Raw genomic sequence first — 19941 nt, 5'->3', positions numbered from 1 at the left:
GCGTATACACCAGCCTCACTCAAGCACATCAGTGAAGCTCACCATGTTTCATTTACACATTCCACATTCCCCAACTCTTTCAGCTCCCGGTACCTGATATAAGGTGTGTTGCCAGGTATATGATATTTAGCCCCAGGGTCAAAGTTGGTTTCATCTCTTGCAATAGGAGGGCAAATTCCCTGGTATTTTGTTCTGGAGAAAAGGCGGCCATGTGGGCAGAGAAGAAACGGAACAGCATTAGCACAAGTCTCTAGAAATGAAGCAGATTCCAGGTTGTTTGTTCTTAGTCTAGATTTGATGCTGGTCATGGATATGCCGTTTATTATTTATATTTATTTATTTGTCGCATTTCTATACCACGTTTATCTTCCAAGGAGTTCAAGGTGGTGTACTTGGTTCTCTCCCCCCCCCACCCAAATTTCATTCTCACAACAACCCTGTGAGGTAAGCCAAGAGATGGCGACTGGCCCAGGGTCACCCAGTGAGCTTCATGGCTGAGTGGGGATTCGAACATAGGCCTCCCTGGTCATAGCCCAGCACTCTAACCCAGAGCTTTCCGAACTGTGTGTCGCAACACGTTAGTGTGTCGGCTGCAGTGTGTAGGTGTGCCACGCGAACGCTCCCCGGGCTCCTCTTGGAGCTGGAAAGGGTTAGCTTAACCTCCAGTTTGCTAGCCAAACTGAATTAACTGTGTCGCAAAATGATGCATGTCCAAAAAGTGTGTCACCTGTCACCAACTTGAAAAGTTTGGAAAGCTCTGCTCTAACCATTCTGCCACACTGCCTCTCTTGCCTTGCACCCAGTTACTCTGCCTCCACCCCACATGGTTGGCTGTTTGGGAAGTGCCACCCGTTGTCCTTACTAAGCACTGCAGTTTATGCCTGGTCTTGCCCTAAGAAAGTGGCACAAAGAAGGGAGCAAACTGAAACTCTTGTCAATCAATGTCCGATCAACATGTGCGTGCATTTCTCTCTTCCTCCAGTAATTTACATTTTTCTCAGACCATTTGCCTATCCGCTAGTGAGGGAAGAGCTCCCTCCCTCATGGGCTGAGCAAGATCCAGCTGCCCGGCCCCACTTCCTTGCCTCAAGAGATCATCAGTGGACCTTGCTGCCTAGTAGGCAAAAGCCGAAGGGAAACACCAGGGCAGGAAATGCCACCTGAGTAATCCCAATACAATACAAGCAGCACGCAAGGGCACAAGATTCAATCAAGTTTCAATCAAGTATTATTAGTACAAAAAGAAAACAATAAGAGAACCATATACAAATGCTGACACAGAAGCCAAAACCAAACGTCAAACAGATAGCATATACAAATAAATACCGAAAGGCAAACCAGTCTTTATGGTCTTTGAGGCTATGTAGCGGTCAGCAAGGTGGCAGCAGGTCGAACAAAGTGTCAATAATAGACAAGCTGCCGGCGTTTTTCACCTGTTTCGCCCATATGACGGGCTTCTTCAGTAGTTTCTCCTTCTGCTTTCTGTTATGTTTAATACATTCAAATTCGTATGAAACCACTTATCTTGGCTTAGGCCACAATGCTCAAGTTCTTATTTCGAAAGGTTCTCTCATGCAGCTTTGATACATTTACATATTCAATTTCTTATGTTCAGAGTTTTCTTAGTTTGAGCATGTATTGACTACATGCATTGACTTCTGTGTCAGCATTTGTATATGGTTCTCTTATTGTTTTCTTTTTGTACTAATAATACTTGATTGAAACTTGATTGAATCTTGTGCCCTTGCCTGCTGCTTGTTTTGTATTGGACGTTTGAAGAAATTGGCAGCATTAGCCCATTATTTCAGTTTTTGTTTTACCTGAGTAATCCCGGCAACAGAGAAGTCACCATATTATTTATGTTCCTGACTTGAATATGACTTTTATAGGGAGGGGGTGGTGCTGTGGTCTAAACCACTGAGTCTCCTGAGCTTGCTGATCAGAAGGTCGGCAGTTCGAGTCTGCATGACAGGGTGAGCTCCCGTTGCTCTGTCCCAGCGCCTGCCAACCTAGCAGTTCGAAAGCACGTCAGTGCAAGTAGATAAATAGGTACTGATGTGTAAATGCCGTTTCCATGTGCTCTGGCACTCATCATGGTGTCCCGTTGTGCCCAAAGCAGTTTAGTCATGCTGGTCACATGACTCGGAAAGCTGTCTGCACACAAATGCCCGCTCCCTTGGCCTGAAGCAAGATGACCCCAGAGTCAAGTTTGACTGGACTCAACTGTCCAGGGGTCCTTTACCTTTACCTACCTCTGTAGGTTTGAGGATTTATTGGGAAACTGCTTTGAAAACTTCTCGGGGTTATAAAGGGGAATATAAGCAATATGTGAATAAATTCCTGAATATTTTCCCTTTGTAACTTTGTGTAAAACTCACACATAGGTAAAGGTAAACCATTGGTAAACCTGACCATTAGGTCCAGTCGTGACCGACTCTGGGGTTGCGCGCTCATCTCGCATTATTGGCCGAGGGAGCCGGTGTATAGCTTCCAGGTCATGTGGCCAGCATGATAAAGCAACTTCTGGCGAACCAGAGCGGCACACGGAAACGCCGTTTACCTTCCCGCTGTAATGGTTCCTATTTATCTACTTGCATTTTGACGTGCTTTTGAACTGCTAGGTTGGCAGGAGCTGGGACCGAGCAATGGGAGCTCACCCCGTCACAGGGACTCGAACCGCTGACCTTCTGATCAGCAAGCCCTAGGCTCAGTGGTTTAACCCACAGTGCCACCTGGGTCCCCTTTATACTCACACATACTCATAGTTTTTTTTCTCTTTCCCTCTTCTCTGTCTGTCTGTCTGTCTGTCTGTCTGTCTGTCTGTCTGTCTGTCTCTCTCACACACACAGTTGTTGAGAAGATATATGGGTCCCTTGAACAAACATGGACTTCCCCCTTCCCAATTTTGAAATCCAGTCCTATCACCCGAAATCAGCTTGGGAAACCCCTCCCCTCACACAGTTTCTTGAAATAATGGCTTCCTTTGCTCAGCCATCATGGCAGCCCCCCACCCACCACAGTTGCACTGCTTGGGGGGGGGGCTTTACCTCAAGTACCACCAGTCATAGTTGTAGCGGTTGGGAGGGGTGCGCCCACTGAAGACATTCCATCGCCACTGGTCTATCAAGTAGCCAAAGGGCAGGAAGGCGATCTTCTCCAGGGCCATTTTTAATAGGTAGTTGATGTCGCTCTCTGCAAAGAGGAAGGGGAAAGGGGAAGAAGACTCAGAGCTGGAATAAGAGCAGAATAAGCACCCTGCAGATCTTTTGCCACAAATCAAGAGCAGAGTAAGCAGCTTGAGGTGACTTGGGCAAGTGAACCACAAGCCTCGGGGCACAAAGACCCACCTGACTTTATAGGAAATTCCTTTCCAACCCAACGGATGGCAGCAGTCAGACCCTGAGCATGCACAAAGTTGCCCTCTGGGTTGCCCAAGGGGAACAGGTGTCAATACGAAGGGCTCCCCAATCTCCAACAGAGCAAATTTTGCGTTTCAGTCTAGGTACAGACATAGCCAAACTTGGCCCTCCAGATGTTTTGGGACTACAATTCCCATCATCCCTGACCACTGGTCCTGTTAGCTAGGGATGATGGGAGTTGTAGTCTCAAAACATCTGGAGGGCCAAGTTTGGCCATGCCTGGTCTAGGATCTTCTCTTTCTTCTTCAGCAGCTGGGAAGCCCTGGAGTGGCACAAGTCTGGCTCCACGCCCCGAAAGCAACTAATCTCAGCTGGAAACCTGACCCTTGAGAAATGTCCCATCAACTCCATCGATTACCTATTCACCACAGTTCTCCTACATCACCCATAGTGCTCAACGCTACCTATGTCCTCAGTGGCTTGGTCAAGCAGCCCAATTTTCTTGAGGTGGGTTGGGGTGGAGACGGACAAGCTCATGACATCGCCAATGGCTTCATGAAAGCCAGGGTTGGCCCCACTGCGGAAGGAGATGGGTTGGTCCTTGTACTGCAGGTAGTATTCAATATGCCCCATCTCATGGTGTACTGTGAAGAGCTGCTCCATGGTGACGGTTGTGCACTGCTTTATCCTGCAAAGTATGGAGCAGAAAGGTGAGGATGCAACATTGGTTCTGTTAAAACGCATCAGTTGTGCTAATAGGGCACCTGCTTGACAGATTGGAAGGAGCAAGGGTTGTTCCTGCTTCCCTTTTACACACGGAGTCCTCAGAAGAGTTGAAAAGGAAGTCCCTCTTCAGTTTCCCTGCACAGGGCACTGAGCCAAGGGGGTGCTAAGTCATCATCATCATCATCATCCTATATCTTAGAATTTTGAAGTGTCAGGCATAGCTCTAGTGGATTTAGCCCAAACGTAGCAGAGTTTTCCTGCACAGCGCAGAAGCTAGTTGAGGTGGAAATGACTAGTCGGCTAGACGCAGAATAACTATTTACAGGATTTATTAAAAGAAAATAAAACCAGCAGAGTTTCTGCATACAAAGCAAAGCAAAATAAATCCTCTCTCTCTCTCTCTCTCTCTCTCTCTCTCTCTCTCTCTCTCTCTCTCTCTCTCTTCAACCATACGCAGCACTCCTACTCCTAACACCCAACAACAATCAACTGTGCTAGCATTCTTAGATAACAGAGTTCAGTGCTGGTCGTTAACCAATCAGAGAGCTGTTTCCAGGCCAGGCAGACCTTGGCTTTCTGCCAAGAGTAAATTGACACTGCCTTGAGTTAATTGTGTGAAGCAAGAATCTGTAAGTTTCCCATGAGAACCAATTAACAGAAACCGAACACTATATTCATACAGGTACCTATTTAGAAGATCCATTAAAAATAGCAACTGCACCAAAAGGAAATATTGTGAAAATAAGAAGTATTTGTCCTCAGCAAATCTTGTCCTCACTCAGGGCACCATATTACCAAGGTCCGCCCCTGCCCTCTTGTCAATAAAGAATTTAAACTGTTTAAAGCTCTCACAGATGTAATCCTAGCAACGCCAGTCCTTCTCGGTAGCTTTGCAAGGGATTCGAGACATCTTAAAATGTTAAGTGCTCCTGCACGCTATAGTTCCCAGGGTTCCCCAGGAAAGATTTAGCACACAGAAAACGTTTTCAAAACCTTTTATACGTTTAGTAGTTTTATCGCTGATGCACGCTATAAATTTAAAGCACATCCAATGAACACTGAAGGCACATGACTTCCTCTTAAGACCCCTGTGAACTGCAGTTTGTTAAGGGTACTGAGATTTGTAGCTCTGAGAGGAGGAAACTAGTACATATTATCATTATTCATTTCATTTCTGTACCGCTCAAATTGAACCACGTTGTTACTAAAACTGGACGTTGACATTTTTTTAAAGGACCTATGTTTCTTTAAAAGGATCTGGGTAAATGCCCTCTGTGGTTCTCTTCCAAGAAGCTACTGTATTTGGTTCCCCCTTTCCAAGGCAAGGCCCTTTCACACGCAGTAGGCACCTGAAATCTTTGCGGTTGTAGAAGTCCCAGGCTGATGCATGGCACACCACCTCTCGGCCATCGGTCGGCTTCTCCAGCATGGAACCCTCCCAGAATTCAGGTGGCATCTTAATCATGCCAAGTGAGGTGAAGAATGCATCCGCCTCCCGGAACATGCGTGTTACGTTCCAATTCTAGGAAAGGAAAGAACCCACCCACAGAATGAGATAGCATGCATTTTCTTGGATGACTGGGTTGGATCCAGATGTAGCCATGCTTAAGAGCAGAACGAATGAAATCAGCAGGGCTTAAGGGTTTGTTTGGTTTTGTTTGTTTAGTCATTTAGTCGTGTCCGACTCTTCATGACCCCATGGACCATAGCACGCCAGGCACTCCTGTCTTCCACTGCCTCCCGCAGTTTGGTCAAACTTATGTTAGTAGCTTCAAGAACACTGTCCAACTATCTCGTCCTCTGTCATCCCCTTCTCCTTGTGCCCTCAATCTTTCCCAACACCAGGGTCTTTAGCTGTTGCTAATTCAATGGATTTCAATGATTTCAATGGATCTACTCGTCTAAGCATGGTAAGTTGAGATTCAACCTGTAATAGATAACAATACAGTGGTACCTCGATTTAAGTACACAATTGGTTCCGGAAGTCTGTATTTAACCTGAACCGTACTTAACCTGAAGCGAACTTTCCCATTGAAAGTAATGGAAAGTGGATTAATCCGTTCCAGACGGGTCCGCAGAGTACCTAAACTGAAAGTACTCAAACCAAAGTGTACTTAAACCGAGGTACGACTGTACAGGCATTCTGTTGTTGGGAGTACTCATTATTTCCCTAATGCGTGCAAACATTCTGCAGCATCTCACTGCAGAATGGCAGCAATACCACCCCACACCCAGTGATGTTTAGGCATGTAGCTGTTTTCACTTGTAATCTCTGCTGTCTATATGAAGGCTGCAGTCAAAGCAGCAAACATGTAAGAAGAAAAGCATATGTAATAACAACACGGATGACCTTACTTGCTGCCTCATAGTATTGGTGACATCAAGGTTGGGCTTATTTGGGTAAGGGATCATCATTTCGTAAATGTTGTTCCATTGCTGGGCCCACATGTTACCTGCAGGGGGCAAAAAGCAGCACAGCTTAGCTTGAGACAAACAGTTAGTTTCAGCCTTTTCCTACCATAGGGAATAATAGCAAGAAGAAGAAGCAGCTTATGATGCAATATCACTGGGAAGCTATATTTGTCAATTTTCCACATTTGGGGCATGGAAGCAAAAAAATAACCGTGGTTTCTTTCCCGAGTCTTGTTAGATCCCATAGGGCCATCGAAGATATCACATTAATTATGTGGATGCAAGCAATGTGCCCTTTTTTTGTTACGTTAATAGTAGCTGGTAGTCTGAACAGCCTCAGGACTATGGGGCAACCATGACAGTGTCCCTGGTTTGCAGCTCATAGAATCGTAGAATTGGAAGGGACCCCAAGGATCATCTAGTCCAGGCTTCCTCAAACTCGGCCCTCCAGGTGTTTTGAGGCTACAATCCCCATTACCCCTGACCACTGGTCCTGCTAGCTAGGGATGATGGGAGTTGTAGGCCAAAAACATCTGGAGGGCCGAGTTTGAGGAAGCCTGATCTAGTCCAGCCCCCTGCAATGCAGGAATATGCAGCAGTTCCTTATGGGGATCAAACCTGCAACCTTGGCACTATCAGTGCCATGCTCTAAACCAGTGTTTCCCAACCAGTGTGCCTCCAGATGTTTTGGGACTACAACTCCCATCATCCTTAGCTAGCAAGACCAGTGGTCAGGAATGATGGGAGTTGTAGTCCCAAAACATCTGGAGGCACACTGGTTGGGAAACACTGCTCTAAACAACTAAGAAACCCAGGCTGCCCAAAGATCCAGAAAGATTGGCTTTTATGAGAGTGAGAGATTATGCTTCTTGTGAACATTATTTTCCCACCCTTTGGCAGATGCATTTTGGAAGGGCTGCCTCAAACTCTGTTGTCTAGGCTAGTAGTTTTTGACTAGCGTGCCATGGCACCCTGGGGTGCCTTGAATGATGGTCAGGGGTGCTGTGGGCAACACTGGCCTCTTCCTTCCTTCCTTCTCCTTCCTTCCTTCCTTCCTTCCTTCCTTCCTTCCTTCCTTCCTTCCTTCCTTCCTTCCCTCCCTCCCTCCCTCCCTCCCTCCCTCCCTCCCTCCCTCCCTCCCATGATGTCCTCTTGCAGCTCTGCCTCCCAAAGGCTTGCACAGCTGTTTGTTGCAGCAGCCCTGGCTAAAAGCTCAGCAGGAAAATGGTGCCTCTGGGGCTGGTCAGGGGGTGCTGGTTGCCAGGAGCCGAGGCTGCCTTGCAGTAAGCAAGCAAGCGGGTGAGGAAGCCCAGCCAGCTAGTCTGCCGGTCCTTGCTGTTGGGAATGGACAGACAAGTCCCAGGCCCTTGTAGGGCAGTTTGAGGAGCCACCTCTCTTTGGGGCAGTGGGGGCAGCTCAGAGACCAGGGGCGGCAGCAGCGGCTGACCGGAAGACTCTCAAGGACAGAGGCTGAGGAAACACCCCACCAGGGAGGGTGTTTGAAAAAGGGTGAGGCTATCAGCTTTGCAGGCAGGTGACATAACAGGGCTTCTGAGCCCCATAGGAGTGCAGCAGAAATAATGTAGTAGGTCAAGAGAGCTGTGGACTCAAAAAGGTGGAAAACCTCTGGTCTAGGCTCTAGCAACCTCTAGGTTGGATTACTGCAACACATTATAAATGGGGCTGCCTTTGAAGATGGTTCAGAAACTGCAGCTGGTGTAGAATTCGCTGTCCAGATTGTTGACCAGGACAGGACAGGCAAAACTTACACCAACTCTTACACATCTGCACTGGCTATGAATTAGTTTCCAGGCTCCATTCAAAGTGCAGGGGAGCTGTGCAGGACCCCATTACTTCAAGGACCACATCTCCTCATACAAACCCAACCATCTGATTGTCATCTGAGGTCCTTCACTGTGTCCCCCTGTGTGTACAGGTCTGGAGGGTGGCAATGTGACAATAGGCCTTTTCAGTGATGGCTCTCCCCTTGTAGAATGCTCTCCCCATATTGAGGCTCTACTGACTACTCATTGAGCTATGATTCCTTAATCTTTACCTGTTTTTCAGTGCCATGTAATCCCCCCCCCTTTTAACCTGGACTTTTAACCCTTGATGTGATGGTGTTTAAAGCATTTGTGGCTTCTTGTAGTGGTCTTTAAGACCAGAGTTTTATTGCTATAGATGTTGGTTTTTAAGGTTTTTATTGCTTTTGTTTGTTGCAATTGGTTTTTTCCTATTTCAATTGTGTTTGTAAATCATTTTGGGTCACATTTTTGAGAAAAGCGATTAGATCATCATCATCATCATCATCATCATCATCTCTAGCACTGATGAGACTCAATAGCTTCAAGCAGCCCGACTGGTCAGCCTGTGTAGAGTGTGGCAGGACACTTCATGCATTCAGAAATGAGCCACCCTGATTTTATCTAGCATGACCTCCACTTCACCCCCCTTTTTATTGCCATCTTACCCAGTAAGTGAGCTGGAATGGGGCCTTTCAGGTTGACGTACGTAGGGCCATACCGCTCATACAGTTTCCTCCTGACAAAAGCATGCAGGTTTAGGTAAAGGGGCTCCAGCTGATGATAGAGTTGCTCCAGGTCATCCTCGAAAGTCGGTGAATCATACCAGGAGCGCCAATAGTCACCGGTATCCTTGAAGCCTGGACACCAACAAGAGCACAGAACCCAAAGGAAGTCACACATGCATAATCTCAACACAAGGTTGGAGAATCATTCCCGCACCACATCATATATCCGTGTTGTTCAATGTCTACCTGTTCTAAAGGCACAGAGCACACAACCACAAACTGAAAGCCAATTCACACGATCATTTTTGGCATGGTTGTGTGGTGGGGTAAGTCAAAATTCATTGATGCGGTGGTGACCCTCTCGTAAACATGTTGATACATGAGCTCACCATTCCCTCAAATACTTTCAAAATGGGATGGAAATCAGTTGAGAATGGACGTGCTGAGGTAACACACCATGAATCATCAGATCACAGTGGCTTCACTCTGGCATGGCAGACCCATTGTCTTAGGAAACATGGGGAATACATTTCTAAAAGGAGGGCAGTAGGGAGAGCTACAGGGATGCGGGTGGTGCTGTGGTCTATACCACTGAGCCTAGGGTTTGCAGATCAGAAGGTCGGTGGTTTGAATCCCCACGACGGGGCGAGCTCCTGTTGCTCGGTCCCTGCTCCTGCCAACCTAGCAGTTCAAAAGCATGTCAAAGTGCAAGTAGATAAACAGGTACCGCTCCGGCAGGAAGGTAAACGGCGTTTCCGTGCACTGCTCTGGTTCGCCAGAAGCAGCTTAGTCATGCTGGCCACATGACCTGGAAGCTGTCTGCGGACAAACGCCGGGTCCGTCGGCCTATAGAGCAAGATGAGTGTCGCAACCCCAGAGTCATCCACGACTGGACCTAATGGTCAGGGGTCCCTTTACCTTTACCAAGGGAGAGCTACAATATTCAAACCTTCTCTGAAGCTTTCAGTCACCTTTTTGCCTAAGCTAAAATGCCCCGGCTGCTTGCAGCTTTCTTCGTAAGGCAGTCTTTTGATCCCATGAGTGGCCCATTTCCTATTTCCAGCCCCCAATCCATATTTAAAGCATCTCACCATCCATTTTGTAGGCCTCGTTGCTTAGTACAACAAATTCCTCATACTTGGGCCGCTGAGGATTTCCGGCTGCGTTGTGCCACCCCTCCCAGGCATAGAGCAGTTTCCTGTAATTGCGAGAGGTGGCCATGATGTCCGTTATCTCTGAGAAGTGAGTGTGGGAGAAGAGACCAGAAACAAACAAACAAACAAACAAAAACAGAAAATAGTCACAGGTTGAAAAGAACCCATTTTGTGGGTGATGTGCCTCATCATAAGGGCAGTGCTATTTATTCAGTGTTATTGTTCAGGGACAAAGGGGTCCCCTCCCCTCAAGTTTGAGGCTATTTTTGATTCAGTGGTAGATTGAGAAGCATCTCTACATCACTAGTTTCTGTCTTTCAAATTGGGAAACACTAATTCTGGGATTGCTGGCAGCTGAGCGCTTGTAACTTCTCTCAAAAGTGCCCCCGTTTTTGAAATATGTAAACCTTTGGACACAGCTGCTACACATAATTTCTAATCTAGCCCTTATGTACCCAATGGTACATTTGGTGGCCAAAGAAATGGCTGGAACACATTAAAGGAAGACAACATTTTTAAGGGCTCAAAATAAATCAGGCTCTTCAACTCTTGCAATGTCAGGAGTTATGGGGGCAAGATGGTTCCACACTTGAAAAATAAGCATGCTGTTGCACAGGAGTTGAGAACTTGTGGGTCTCTGAGGGTTTTGGGACTACAGCTCACACTACCCATCACCAGTGGCTGTGTTAGCTTCCTAGAGTGGCTAGGAGTTGGAATACAACAACAACAACAACAACAACAACAACAACAACAACTACTACTACTACTACTACTACTACTGCTGGATGGCCACATGTTCCACAAGTGCTGTAGTAGAATATGAACCAAGACAATCTGTGGCATGATAAGCACCACGTAAATATTTGTAAACATCAAAGGAAGCATGTGACATTTTATGCCACTACAATGTCACAGTGACTATGAGACCTGTGGTATTTCTGACACAGCCCTCAGATCTCAACAAATCACCTCCCTCTTGAGTTGCTTCCATGTTGAAAGCAATCACGTAGATTGGGGTGTAGATTGGGGTGTAGGAAGGTTACGCTAATGAGAACTTGAAGATACACACCTGGTTCTAGAGCCCAACAGCTGGAATTCTGATTTGGCAGACATACTTTGGAAGTGGAGTAGATATTGTCCATCTCACTCAGAATAGTGTTATACTTAGAAAGGAAAGAGAAGTAGTCCAGGTTAGTGGGATAGTCCCATACCTGCTAGTTCTGCAAAGTCACTCCTTTTTAGCCCAGCCCCAATGTTACCTGTTCCACACCTCAGTTCTGCTTCGTACCCTATGATCTATCACAGTTTCAACAGAGAATGGCTGCCTGGTGGCAATGGCAAGGACACCCAGGGAGGCTGCCTCAAACATAGGCTTCCTGAGTAGTGTTCAAAATTATTTATTTTATTATGAACTTGAAACTTAGGTGTCTGTAGCCAGCCAGGTCAGGAAGGGGACCAAAAACACCTTCGTTTCCCCTGTAATCTTGCATTATTGAAAGTACAAAGCTATTGGGTGAGTCTCATTTGTTTCAGCATAAAAGTCTGCTGTTCTCACATGACTTTGATGTGGTGATGCTGCCTGCACCATCAAGACCCTGATCAGGCCACGCTACACACCATGGAGCGGAAGTCAGGACTCTGGTGTTTTCACCACCATAACCTGGCCAAGGCATGAATGTTCAAAGGAACAAGAGGAGACAGGCCTGAAATTCAAAGTGGGTTGGGAGAAAATGGGAAATGCAAAGTGGGTGGCAGGGGGCAGTAGAGGTGTACAGAAGCAACCCTTCACAGCCTTAAAAAGTGATGGGAGGGGAGGGTGGTGAGCAAGGACAGATATGTTGGGAATTCCATTCCACCCTTTGCTGCAAACATGGGATTGTTGCGTGTCACATGTCTGTTTACATCCCAGCATAGATTGCTGGCGTGAGCGGAACTTCCGCTCTGTATTGCTTTTGTTTTCAGTCTCTCTCCGAGAAGACGGCAAGGAGAGATGCCATGTTTCCTTTGCCCTGTTTTATGTATAATAAATGTGTAGTTTAGTATGTGTCTACAGCCTCATGCCTCTTCTGTTGTGCAGTTTACACTGCTGAGTAAAGTGTGCTCAAGCCTGCAAGCTTGAGTCACTGATGTACGCCAGAGCAGAGGTCGATGGATCTCCGCAGCAGCAAGGCTGAGGGGAGATGCTCCAGCTGGGGCCGAGCCAGCTGGCCTTTCGACCATTTTCCCACTGAAAATCACTCCTGGAAGCTGTTGTTTGCCCATTAGGGGGAACTGTTAACCACTGCTGAAATTGCTGAAATTTAGAAAGGAGGGACCACCTAGTTTGACCTTGGATTAAAACAACAGGGATTCCCGTACAGGTCAGGGATGATGGTCAGATCTTTCTATCTGCAGAACTCAAAAAAGGACCAAGGGACTCTCTTTCCAGTCTGAAGCAACATCACTGTGAAATTGCTTTACATGCTCCACTAGACTAGTTGGAAAGAATTAGCTGCAGAACACTAAGAACAGGCAAAGAGGATGGATTACTAGCAGGAGGGGATAAGAACTCCTTTGAGCACTCTCTCTCTCTCTCTCTCTCTCTCTCTCTGGCTTGGCAGAATTTGCTGTTAAATGCTTCACTTATCTCCATGGCATATTTGGAAAACTAAGCAGGAATTTAGCCTTCATGGCCAATCTCTCTGACACAAGTCACTAGTCCTCGTGGGGCAGCCCTGCAGTAGCTTACATTCTTTGGTCTCTCCCTGCAACCTCACCATGACTTTTGGATGCTGCATATGAACTAAGATGAAGAATAACATAAATGGCTCCTTTGGCGGAGACTTCAACACCAGGCTGCAATGCTATATCCACTGATTTTGGAGTAAGGCCTGTTGAGCCTAATGGGACTTACTTCTGAGTAGACCTATATAAAATTGCACTGTTAATGTAGTTTGTGGAGTCCCAAAATGCTGCAGCTGGCCAGCAACTTGGAACATACTTTACCTTACCCAAGCAGATAATCAGCTTCCTCAGAGATGTCACTAGGAATTTATTTATGTATTTGTATTTTATTTATTTTAATAATGTTGTTGTTTAGTCGTTTAGTCGTGTCCGACTCTTCGTGACCCCATGGACCAGAGCATTTAATAATGTATATACTGCTTAGTATGTGACAAACCTAGACAGCATCTTAAAAAGCAGAGACATCACCTTGCCAACAAAGGTCCGTATAGTTAAAGCTACGGTTTTCCCAGTAGTGATGTATGGAAGTGAGAGCTGGACCATAAAGAAGGCTAATCGCCGAAGAATTGATGATTTTGAATTATGGTGCTGGAGGAGACTCCCATGGACCGCAAGAAGATCAAATCTATCCATTCTGAAGGAAATCAGCCCTGAGTGCTCACTGAAAGGACAGATCCTGAAGCTGAGGCTCCAATACTTTGGCCACCTCATAAGAAGAGAAGACTCCCTGGAAAAGACCCTGATGTTGGGAGGGATGGAGGGCACAAGGAGAAGGGGACGACAGAGGACGAGATGGTTGGACAGTGTTCTCGAAGCTACGAACATGAGTTTGACCAAACTGTGGGAGACAGTGCAAGACAGGAGTGCCTGGCGTGCTCTGGTCCATGGGGTCACGAAGAGTCGGACACGACTAAACAACAACTGCTTAGTATATAAGTCTGAATCATCCATACCCACCACGCAGGTGTAGACTCCCTTTGTCTGGAGTTGTGTCCTTACCCGTTGGCGCTTATCCATGGGTAGGTTGGAGGGCCCCAGAGTCTGGATAGATCTGATGATTTCCTTCAGCTGAGGATCAGTGAAGTTACGCCAGATGTTGCCGAAGCTCTCCTTTGCTTTTTTCCCCCAAACCTCTGTGAATTCTTGCTCCTTCAAAGAGGCTGCTACCTGTAAAGGGGTGGTGGTGGAATACATAGATACAGGTAATATGTAAGCACACAGTTACTGGGTACCTTCAACGGTCCATCTTGGTTGGTCCCAGACAGACTGGCAGCCGCCAAAACCTTGGCACTAGTGCTGTGCTGAAATCTACCCTGCAGTTTCTGAAAGGTCTTGCAAAGCAGCAGTTTCCCTGTTTGGGGGTTGTTTTGGTCTCATTCTCAATGCACTTTAGAATTTCTTCAGACTTCCGATAAAAGGGGTTTTGAGTGTACCTTATTATTATTGCAAGGAGGTCAAGCATGGCAGGTGCATTTTTCCTTTGCCGCTTCCCTGGCTGCCCACACGTTCTCATCTGAAAACGCCACATGGGAAGGAGCGACCTCATGAAGTATGTGCACCTGGGAGGGCTGCAGGGTGCAGACCACTGGCGAGCTGATTTGTAGGATGGGCGAAGGGGTGCTCCAGAGCACCCCTCTGCCACCCCAAAAGTAAAGCAAGTGCAACAAAAACCCTCCACCTGGCTCATGAGAATTTCACTAAATTTTTCTCCCCTTCTGATAAATTTTAATTGCAATTTATTGTCTCATTAAATCTCTCTCTCTGTGTGTGTGTGTGTGTGTATTCAGCACACCACTGCCTACCATTGCTGCATTTTTCAGCCCTTTAAAATCAGGAAAGGAGATTGTGGTAGCTCCATTGTGCTCTTTCCTCAGGATAGCAAAAGCACAGTGATAGAATCATAGAACTGTAGAGTTGGAAGGGACCCTGAGGATCATCTAGTCCAACCCCCTGCAATGCAAGAATATGCAGCTATCCCATGCAGGGATTCAAACCTGCAGCCTTGGCACCACACTGTAACCAACTGAGTTAAATGCTTAGTTATGGCTGGCTTTGAAGCAGTGGAGTTGGGGGATTTCATCCTCTCCATGGTTATTGCAGTTTCAGGTTTAAACCAACAGCACACTTTTTATACATGGATCTTCCACAATATTTATTTATTATCAACATTACGTTTTCAAATTTTGCAAGAAGGCCTTTCCATCCAACAATAAGCAATAATTTACAATGGTACCTCGGGTTGCGTAATCAATCCGTTTTGGGGTGCCGTTCACACCCCGAAAAGTACGCAGCCAGAGCGGCACTTTAGCGCATGTGTGAAGCGCCAATAGAGCACATCTGCACATGTGCGAAGCGCGCAGAACACTTCTGCGCACGCACAGCGGAACCCGGAAGTAAACACTTCCGGGTCCGCCGCATTCTTAAGCCGAAAGTATGCAACCTGCAGCGTACTCAACCAGAGGTATGATTGTACAATGTAATAAGTAAACGCTTTCTCACATTTAACAGAGACTGTACCCTTCTGTCAGTATATTTACTGAAATTTTGAAATATAACAGCAAAGCAGTTGATTGTTATTTTTATTTTTTATAATAAGGGGTGAATCCGTTATCACCGAAATCCTTCCTTCTTTTCTCCTGTAATACTTGTAAATATATATTCTTAAAAAGCCAAAAAGAGAGCAGTAACAGCATAATCTGCCAGATACAGTTCTCATCACAGACCAAGGAGTTTGTGGCCAGGGAGTAGGAAGATCAGAAGTTTCCCCACTTCCCCAGGGACCAGAATAACCCAAAACCTACAGATGGAGGAAACCCTTATCATAATGAAACTGAAAAGAAGCAGATCAGATCAGAACAGGTGATATGGGTGAATTGTACAGATGCAGACACATTAAAAAGAAATCATTGTACACTCAGTTCTAAATGCACATTTCACTCCATCTGAAGATATGTATGAGCCGAGGTAGAAATGTGGACAGCTTCCTACTCCCCACCCCCACCCGCTGAAATGAATAAATGAGGGTTCTATTTCTAGTACAGGGGAACTCTTTGGGTGTTTTGGAGCAGGAGGGTCTAGGACAGAGCACTGGATTAGAGTGTTAATCCAAAAGGCTTGCTACCATTGTAGGTTTCCTTGTTGATTCCACACTAGCGATTTAGTCTGCAACCACTTGCTTGTTATGCGGAATACAGGCAGTGTTATGGCCAACCTCCTGCATTTAAATTGCTGTGGCTGCTGTTGTCTTCCCATCGTTTTTCAGGCTTAATATGGTGATGATTTCTACGTCGTTGTCCCCAAATGTTGCAGTGCCAGCTTGTATTGGAGTTTTTTAATATATATTTTAGGGCTTCTGTGTCTCAATCAGAAACTTTCACTTTGTAGCTTCTGTCTCTAATTGCTTCCTGTTCAGCATGGCGTTGCATTAGTGCTGTTGACCATTAACTGGTTAGTTCCTGTTCCCTACAGGAGAGTGGCTTGAATTACTGAGGTTTTCCTTTTCCTTTATTAAAGTGTGAAATGACAGTATTTCGCCATAAAATTAAAAAAGGAAAAAACAATGAGAGGGAAAGACTGTTTGAAGCTCTCCACCCCTACCCCAAGGAATGAGAACTTACTAATTAAGGGGCAGCTCATCACTAATGCCATGCCACTTTTGTTGTTGTTTAGTCGTTTAGTCGTGTCCGACTCTTCGTGACCCCATGGACCATAGCACGCCAGGCACTCCTGTCTTGCACTGCCTCCCGCAGTTTGGTCAAATTCATGTTCGTAGCTTCTAGAACACTGTCCAACCATCTTGTCCTCTGACGTCCCCTTCTCCTAGTGCCCTCAATCTTTCCCAACATCAGGGTCTTTTCCAAGGATTCTTCTCTTCTCATGAGGTGGCCAAAGTATTGGAGCCTCAGCTTCACGATCTGTCCTTCCAGGGAGCACTCAGGGCTGATTTCCTTAAGAATGGATAGGTTTGATCTTCTAGCAGTCCATGGGACTCTCAAGAGTCTCCTCCAGCACCATAATTCAAAAGCATCAATTCTTCGGCGATCAGCCTTCTTTATGGTCCAGCTCTCACTTCCATACATCACTACTGGGAAAACCATAGCTTTAACTATACGGACCTTTGTCGGCAAGGTGATGTCTCTGCTTTTTAAGATGCTGTCTAGGTTTGTCATTGCTTTTCTCCCAAGAAGCAGGCGTCTTTTAATTTCGTGACTGCTGTCACCATCTGCAGTGATCAAGGAGCCCAAGAAGGTAAAATCTCTCACTGCCTCCATTTCTTCCCCTTCTATTTGCCAGGAGGTGATGGGACCAGTGGCCATGATCTTGGTTTTTTTGATGTTGAGCTTAAGACCATATTTTGCGCTCTCCTCTTTCACCCTCATTAAAAGGTTCTTTAATTCGTCTTCGCTTTCTGCCATCAAGGTTGTGTCATCTGCATATCTGAGGTTGTTGATATTTCTTCCGGAAATCTTAATTCCGGCTTGGGATTCATCTAGTCCAGCCTTTCGCATGATGAATTCTGCATATAAGTTAAATAAGCAGGGAGACAATATACAACCTTGTCGTACTCCTTTCCCAATTTTGAACCACTCAGTTGTTCCATATCCAGTTCTAACTGTAGCTTCTTGTCCCACATAGAGATTTCTCAGGAGACAGATGAGGTGATCAGGCACTCCCATTTCTTTAAGAACTTGCCATAGTTTGCTGTGGTCGACACAGTCAAAGGCTTTTGCATAGTCAATGAAGCAGAAGTAGACGTTTTTCTGGAACTCTCTAGCTTTCTCCATAATCCAGCGCATGTTTGCTATTTGGTCTCTGGTTCCTCTGCCCTTTCGAAATCCAGCTTGCACTTCTGGGAGTTCTCGGTCCACATACTGCCTAAGCCTGCCTTGTAGAATTTTAAGCATAACCTTGCTAGCGTGTGAAATGAGCGCAATTGCCACTTTAACAGGAAGCAATTACTTGTAGAGGCAAAATCTGCAAGGAAGAAGTGTTTAATCAAAGTTGCAGGGTGCTGCTGAATGATATTTGCTTTTGACTAGGGATGCTGTAGAAATTTGATTCAATCTGCATTTAAAGATGAATTGCCATTTTCCAAAACAATAAGAGAAAACAAACCACAGCCATCCTTTGAAATCTCCGGTCAAGTAACATGTACAAAAAGGCATATATTGGTGAAAATGACATACAACAACCTATTATATTAAGGGGAAATAGTCTGCAGAAATATGTATACAGTATTAGGCAAAATTGCATACAAAAACATGTATATTTGGAGAGATTTGCACTAGGCTATATTTCATGAGATTTTGTTTGTTTGAATGGCAAACTAACATGGAAATGTGAACTTAAGGCTGGAGAGAGAACCCAGAATTGACAATTTCACCCATCCCTACTTCTGAGTAAACAGGATAAAAGGATCACCGTTTTAAATTCCACTTCTAGCTGATGACAGAAAATGAATCCCTTCAGCCGTAACCTCTGTGTTTGGATACCTCAAGGATATGAAAGAATAGGTCCCCAAAATGTAACAATAAGTCCAGAAGTGTAAGAGTTCCCAACCTCATACAAAAACTGCATGCCAGAGTAAACTGAAGTCCAGGAAAAATATGATACCAAATCAGAAGGTTGTGGATAGGTGCTAACTTTGTTACCAGGAAATGTGCTTCCTTGCAGATTAGGAGGCAATTTCCAAAAATAACATGCCACTTCGTAGGGAAAATAAACTCCCAATGTAGCAGGTAATTGAGAGTTACAAAACAACAAACAGAAAGCCTGAACAGAAATACGGGCAAACTGTGCCAAAAATAAATAGAAAGGAAATCCTGTGTGGCAAGCCTATTTGCATGCAGAAATCCATCAGTTACAGTACATAATTTTTTGCTTAAGATAAGAGTGTCCCGTCCCCCCGCCTCCACCACTGCTTTGAAAGACTAGGGGGACAGAACTGAAGGATTCCAAGAAAATAGGGATTTGTGGCAGTCACTGGGCTGCAGTCTGCCCCCACACTAATTACTGAGCCTTTGACCACATTTCCATCTATTTATTTGTTACATCGCATTTCTAACCTGCCCTTTTGCCATAAGGTCCCAGGATGTGCTACACAAAATAAAAATAACACAATATTAAAATCAGCTGGCGGGGTGGAATTAACAGCCATATTTCAGCAGCTTGCTTCATAAACCTAAACAATCTTGTTGTCAACTTGCTGACTTGCCCAGCCAGACCTCCACCCCTGAAAATGTTTGATTCTCAGCCAAAGCCAGCCAACAGTCCCTAGAGCAGTGTTTCTCAACCTTTTTTTGGGCCAAGGCACACTTGTTCCATGAAAAAAATCACGAGGCACACCACCATTAAAAAAGTTAAAAAATTTAACTCTGTGCCGCCCTATATTGACTATATAATTATGACTGTAAGAAACACTTGCCAATTGCTGTGTTGGTTGCAATCTCCTGTAATAAGGCTTCACAAACCGCTGATTTCTCTGCCAGCACAATCCTTTGCTCAGCAAGTTTCAGGTTGAGCTCATCCAGCCAGCTTCTTTAAGTTTGTCTAAAACCACCCTCCCGTGGTGGTGGCTGTTGAGAGCTGCGCTCGCTCCGCGTCGTGACCCGGCCAGCTTCCTTTCCGGCGGGTCAGTGTTGTGTATTGGCGGCCGCCAGGCACGTGACAATGCAAATCGCCCTTCTCGTCGCCGCACGTCGCGGCACACCAGCCAGCGTCTCGCGGCACACTAGTGTGCCGCGGAACAGCGGTTGAGAAACGCTGCCCTAGAGCACACATTATGTGGGCTGTGTAGCTGTACCTTTAAACAAAATTTATTTTTTTGGTGCTAGGACACAAATGGCCCAAGCTAATCTGGATTAGGACCCTAGTGTGGAGGGTAGAGGGTTTTAGCCCTTTGCTCCTGGTTGCGGCCTTTATCAAGATTGGGCGCCTTGTGCCTCCAACTGTATACCCCCTCAACAGTCCCTATTAAATAAATAGACCAAGTCCTCTCATGTCATTTGCATATCGCAAAAACAGCACAATAAAATGT

The 19941-nt window shown here is 45.8% G+C and overlaps 1 protein-coding gene across 1 annotated transcript in view; it reads right to left on the bottom strand.

The window, feature by feature from the left end:
- Window positions 1-19941, bottom strand: part of ACE (angiotensin I converting enzyme) — a 61134-nt gene that overhangs the window by 25648 nt on the left and 15545 nt on the right. The window contains exons 2-10 of the mRNA XM_035136427.3: window positions 13905-14072; window positions 11251-11344; window positions 10119-10262; window positions 8968-9159; window positions 6441-6538; window positions 5435-5607; window positions 3824-4047; window positions 3048-3192; window positions 94-192 (exon numbers count right to left, since the gene is read on the bottom strand). Of these exons, the coding sequence (XP_034992318.1) occupies window positions 94-192; window positions 3048-3192; window positions 3824-4047; window positions 5435-5607; window positions 6441-6538; window positions 8968-9159; window positions 10119-10262; window positions 11251-11344; window positions 13905-14072 (1337 nt within the window). The remainder of the gene's footprint in view (window positions 1-93; window positions 193-3047; window positions 3193-3823; window positions 4048-5434; window positions 5608-6440; window positions 6539-8967; window positions 9160-10118; window positions 10263-11250; window positions 11345-13904; window positions 14073-19941) is intronic.

This window comes from Zootoca vivipara, chromosome 12 (genome assembly GCF_965207765.1).
Source record: "Zootoca vivipara chromosome 12, rZooViv2.hap1.1, whole genome shotgun sequence".
NCBI lineage: Eukaryota > Metazoa > Chordata > Lepidosauria > Squamata > Lacertidae > Zootoca > Zootoca vivipara.
This window is presented reverse-complemented; position numbering and strand designations above follow the sequence as displayed.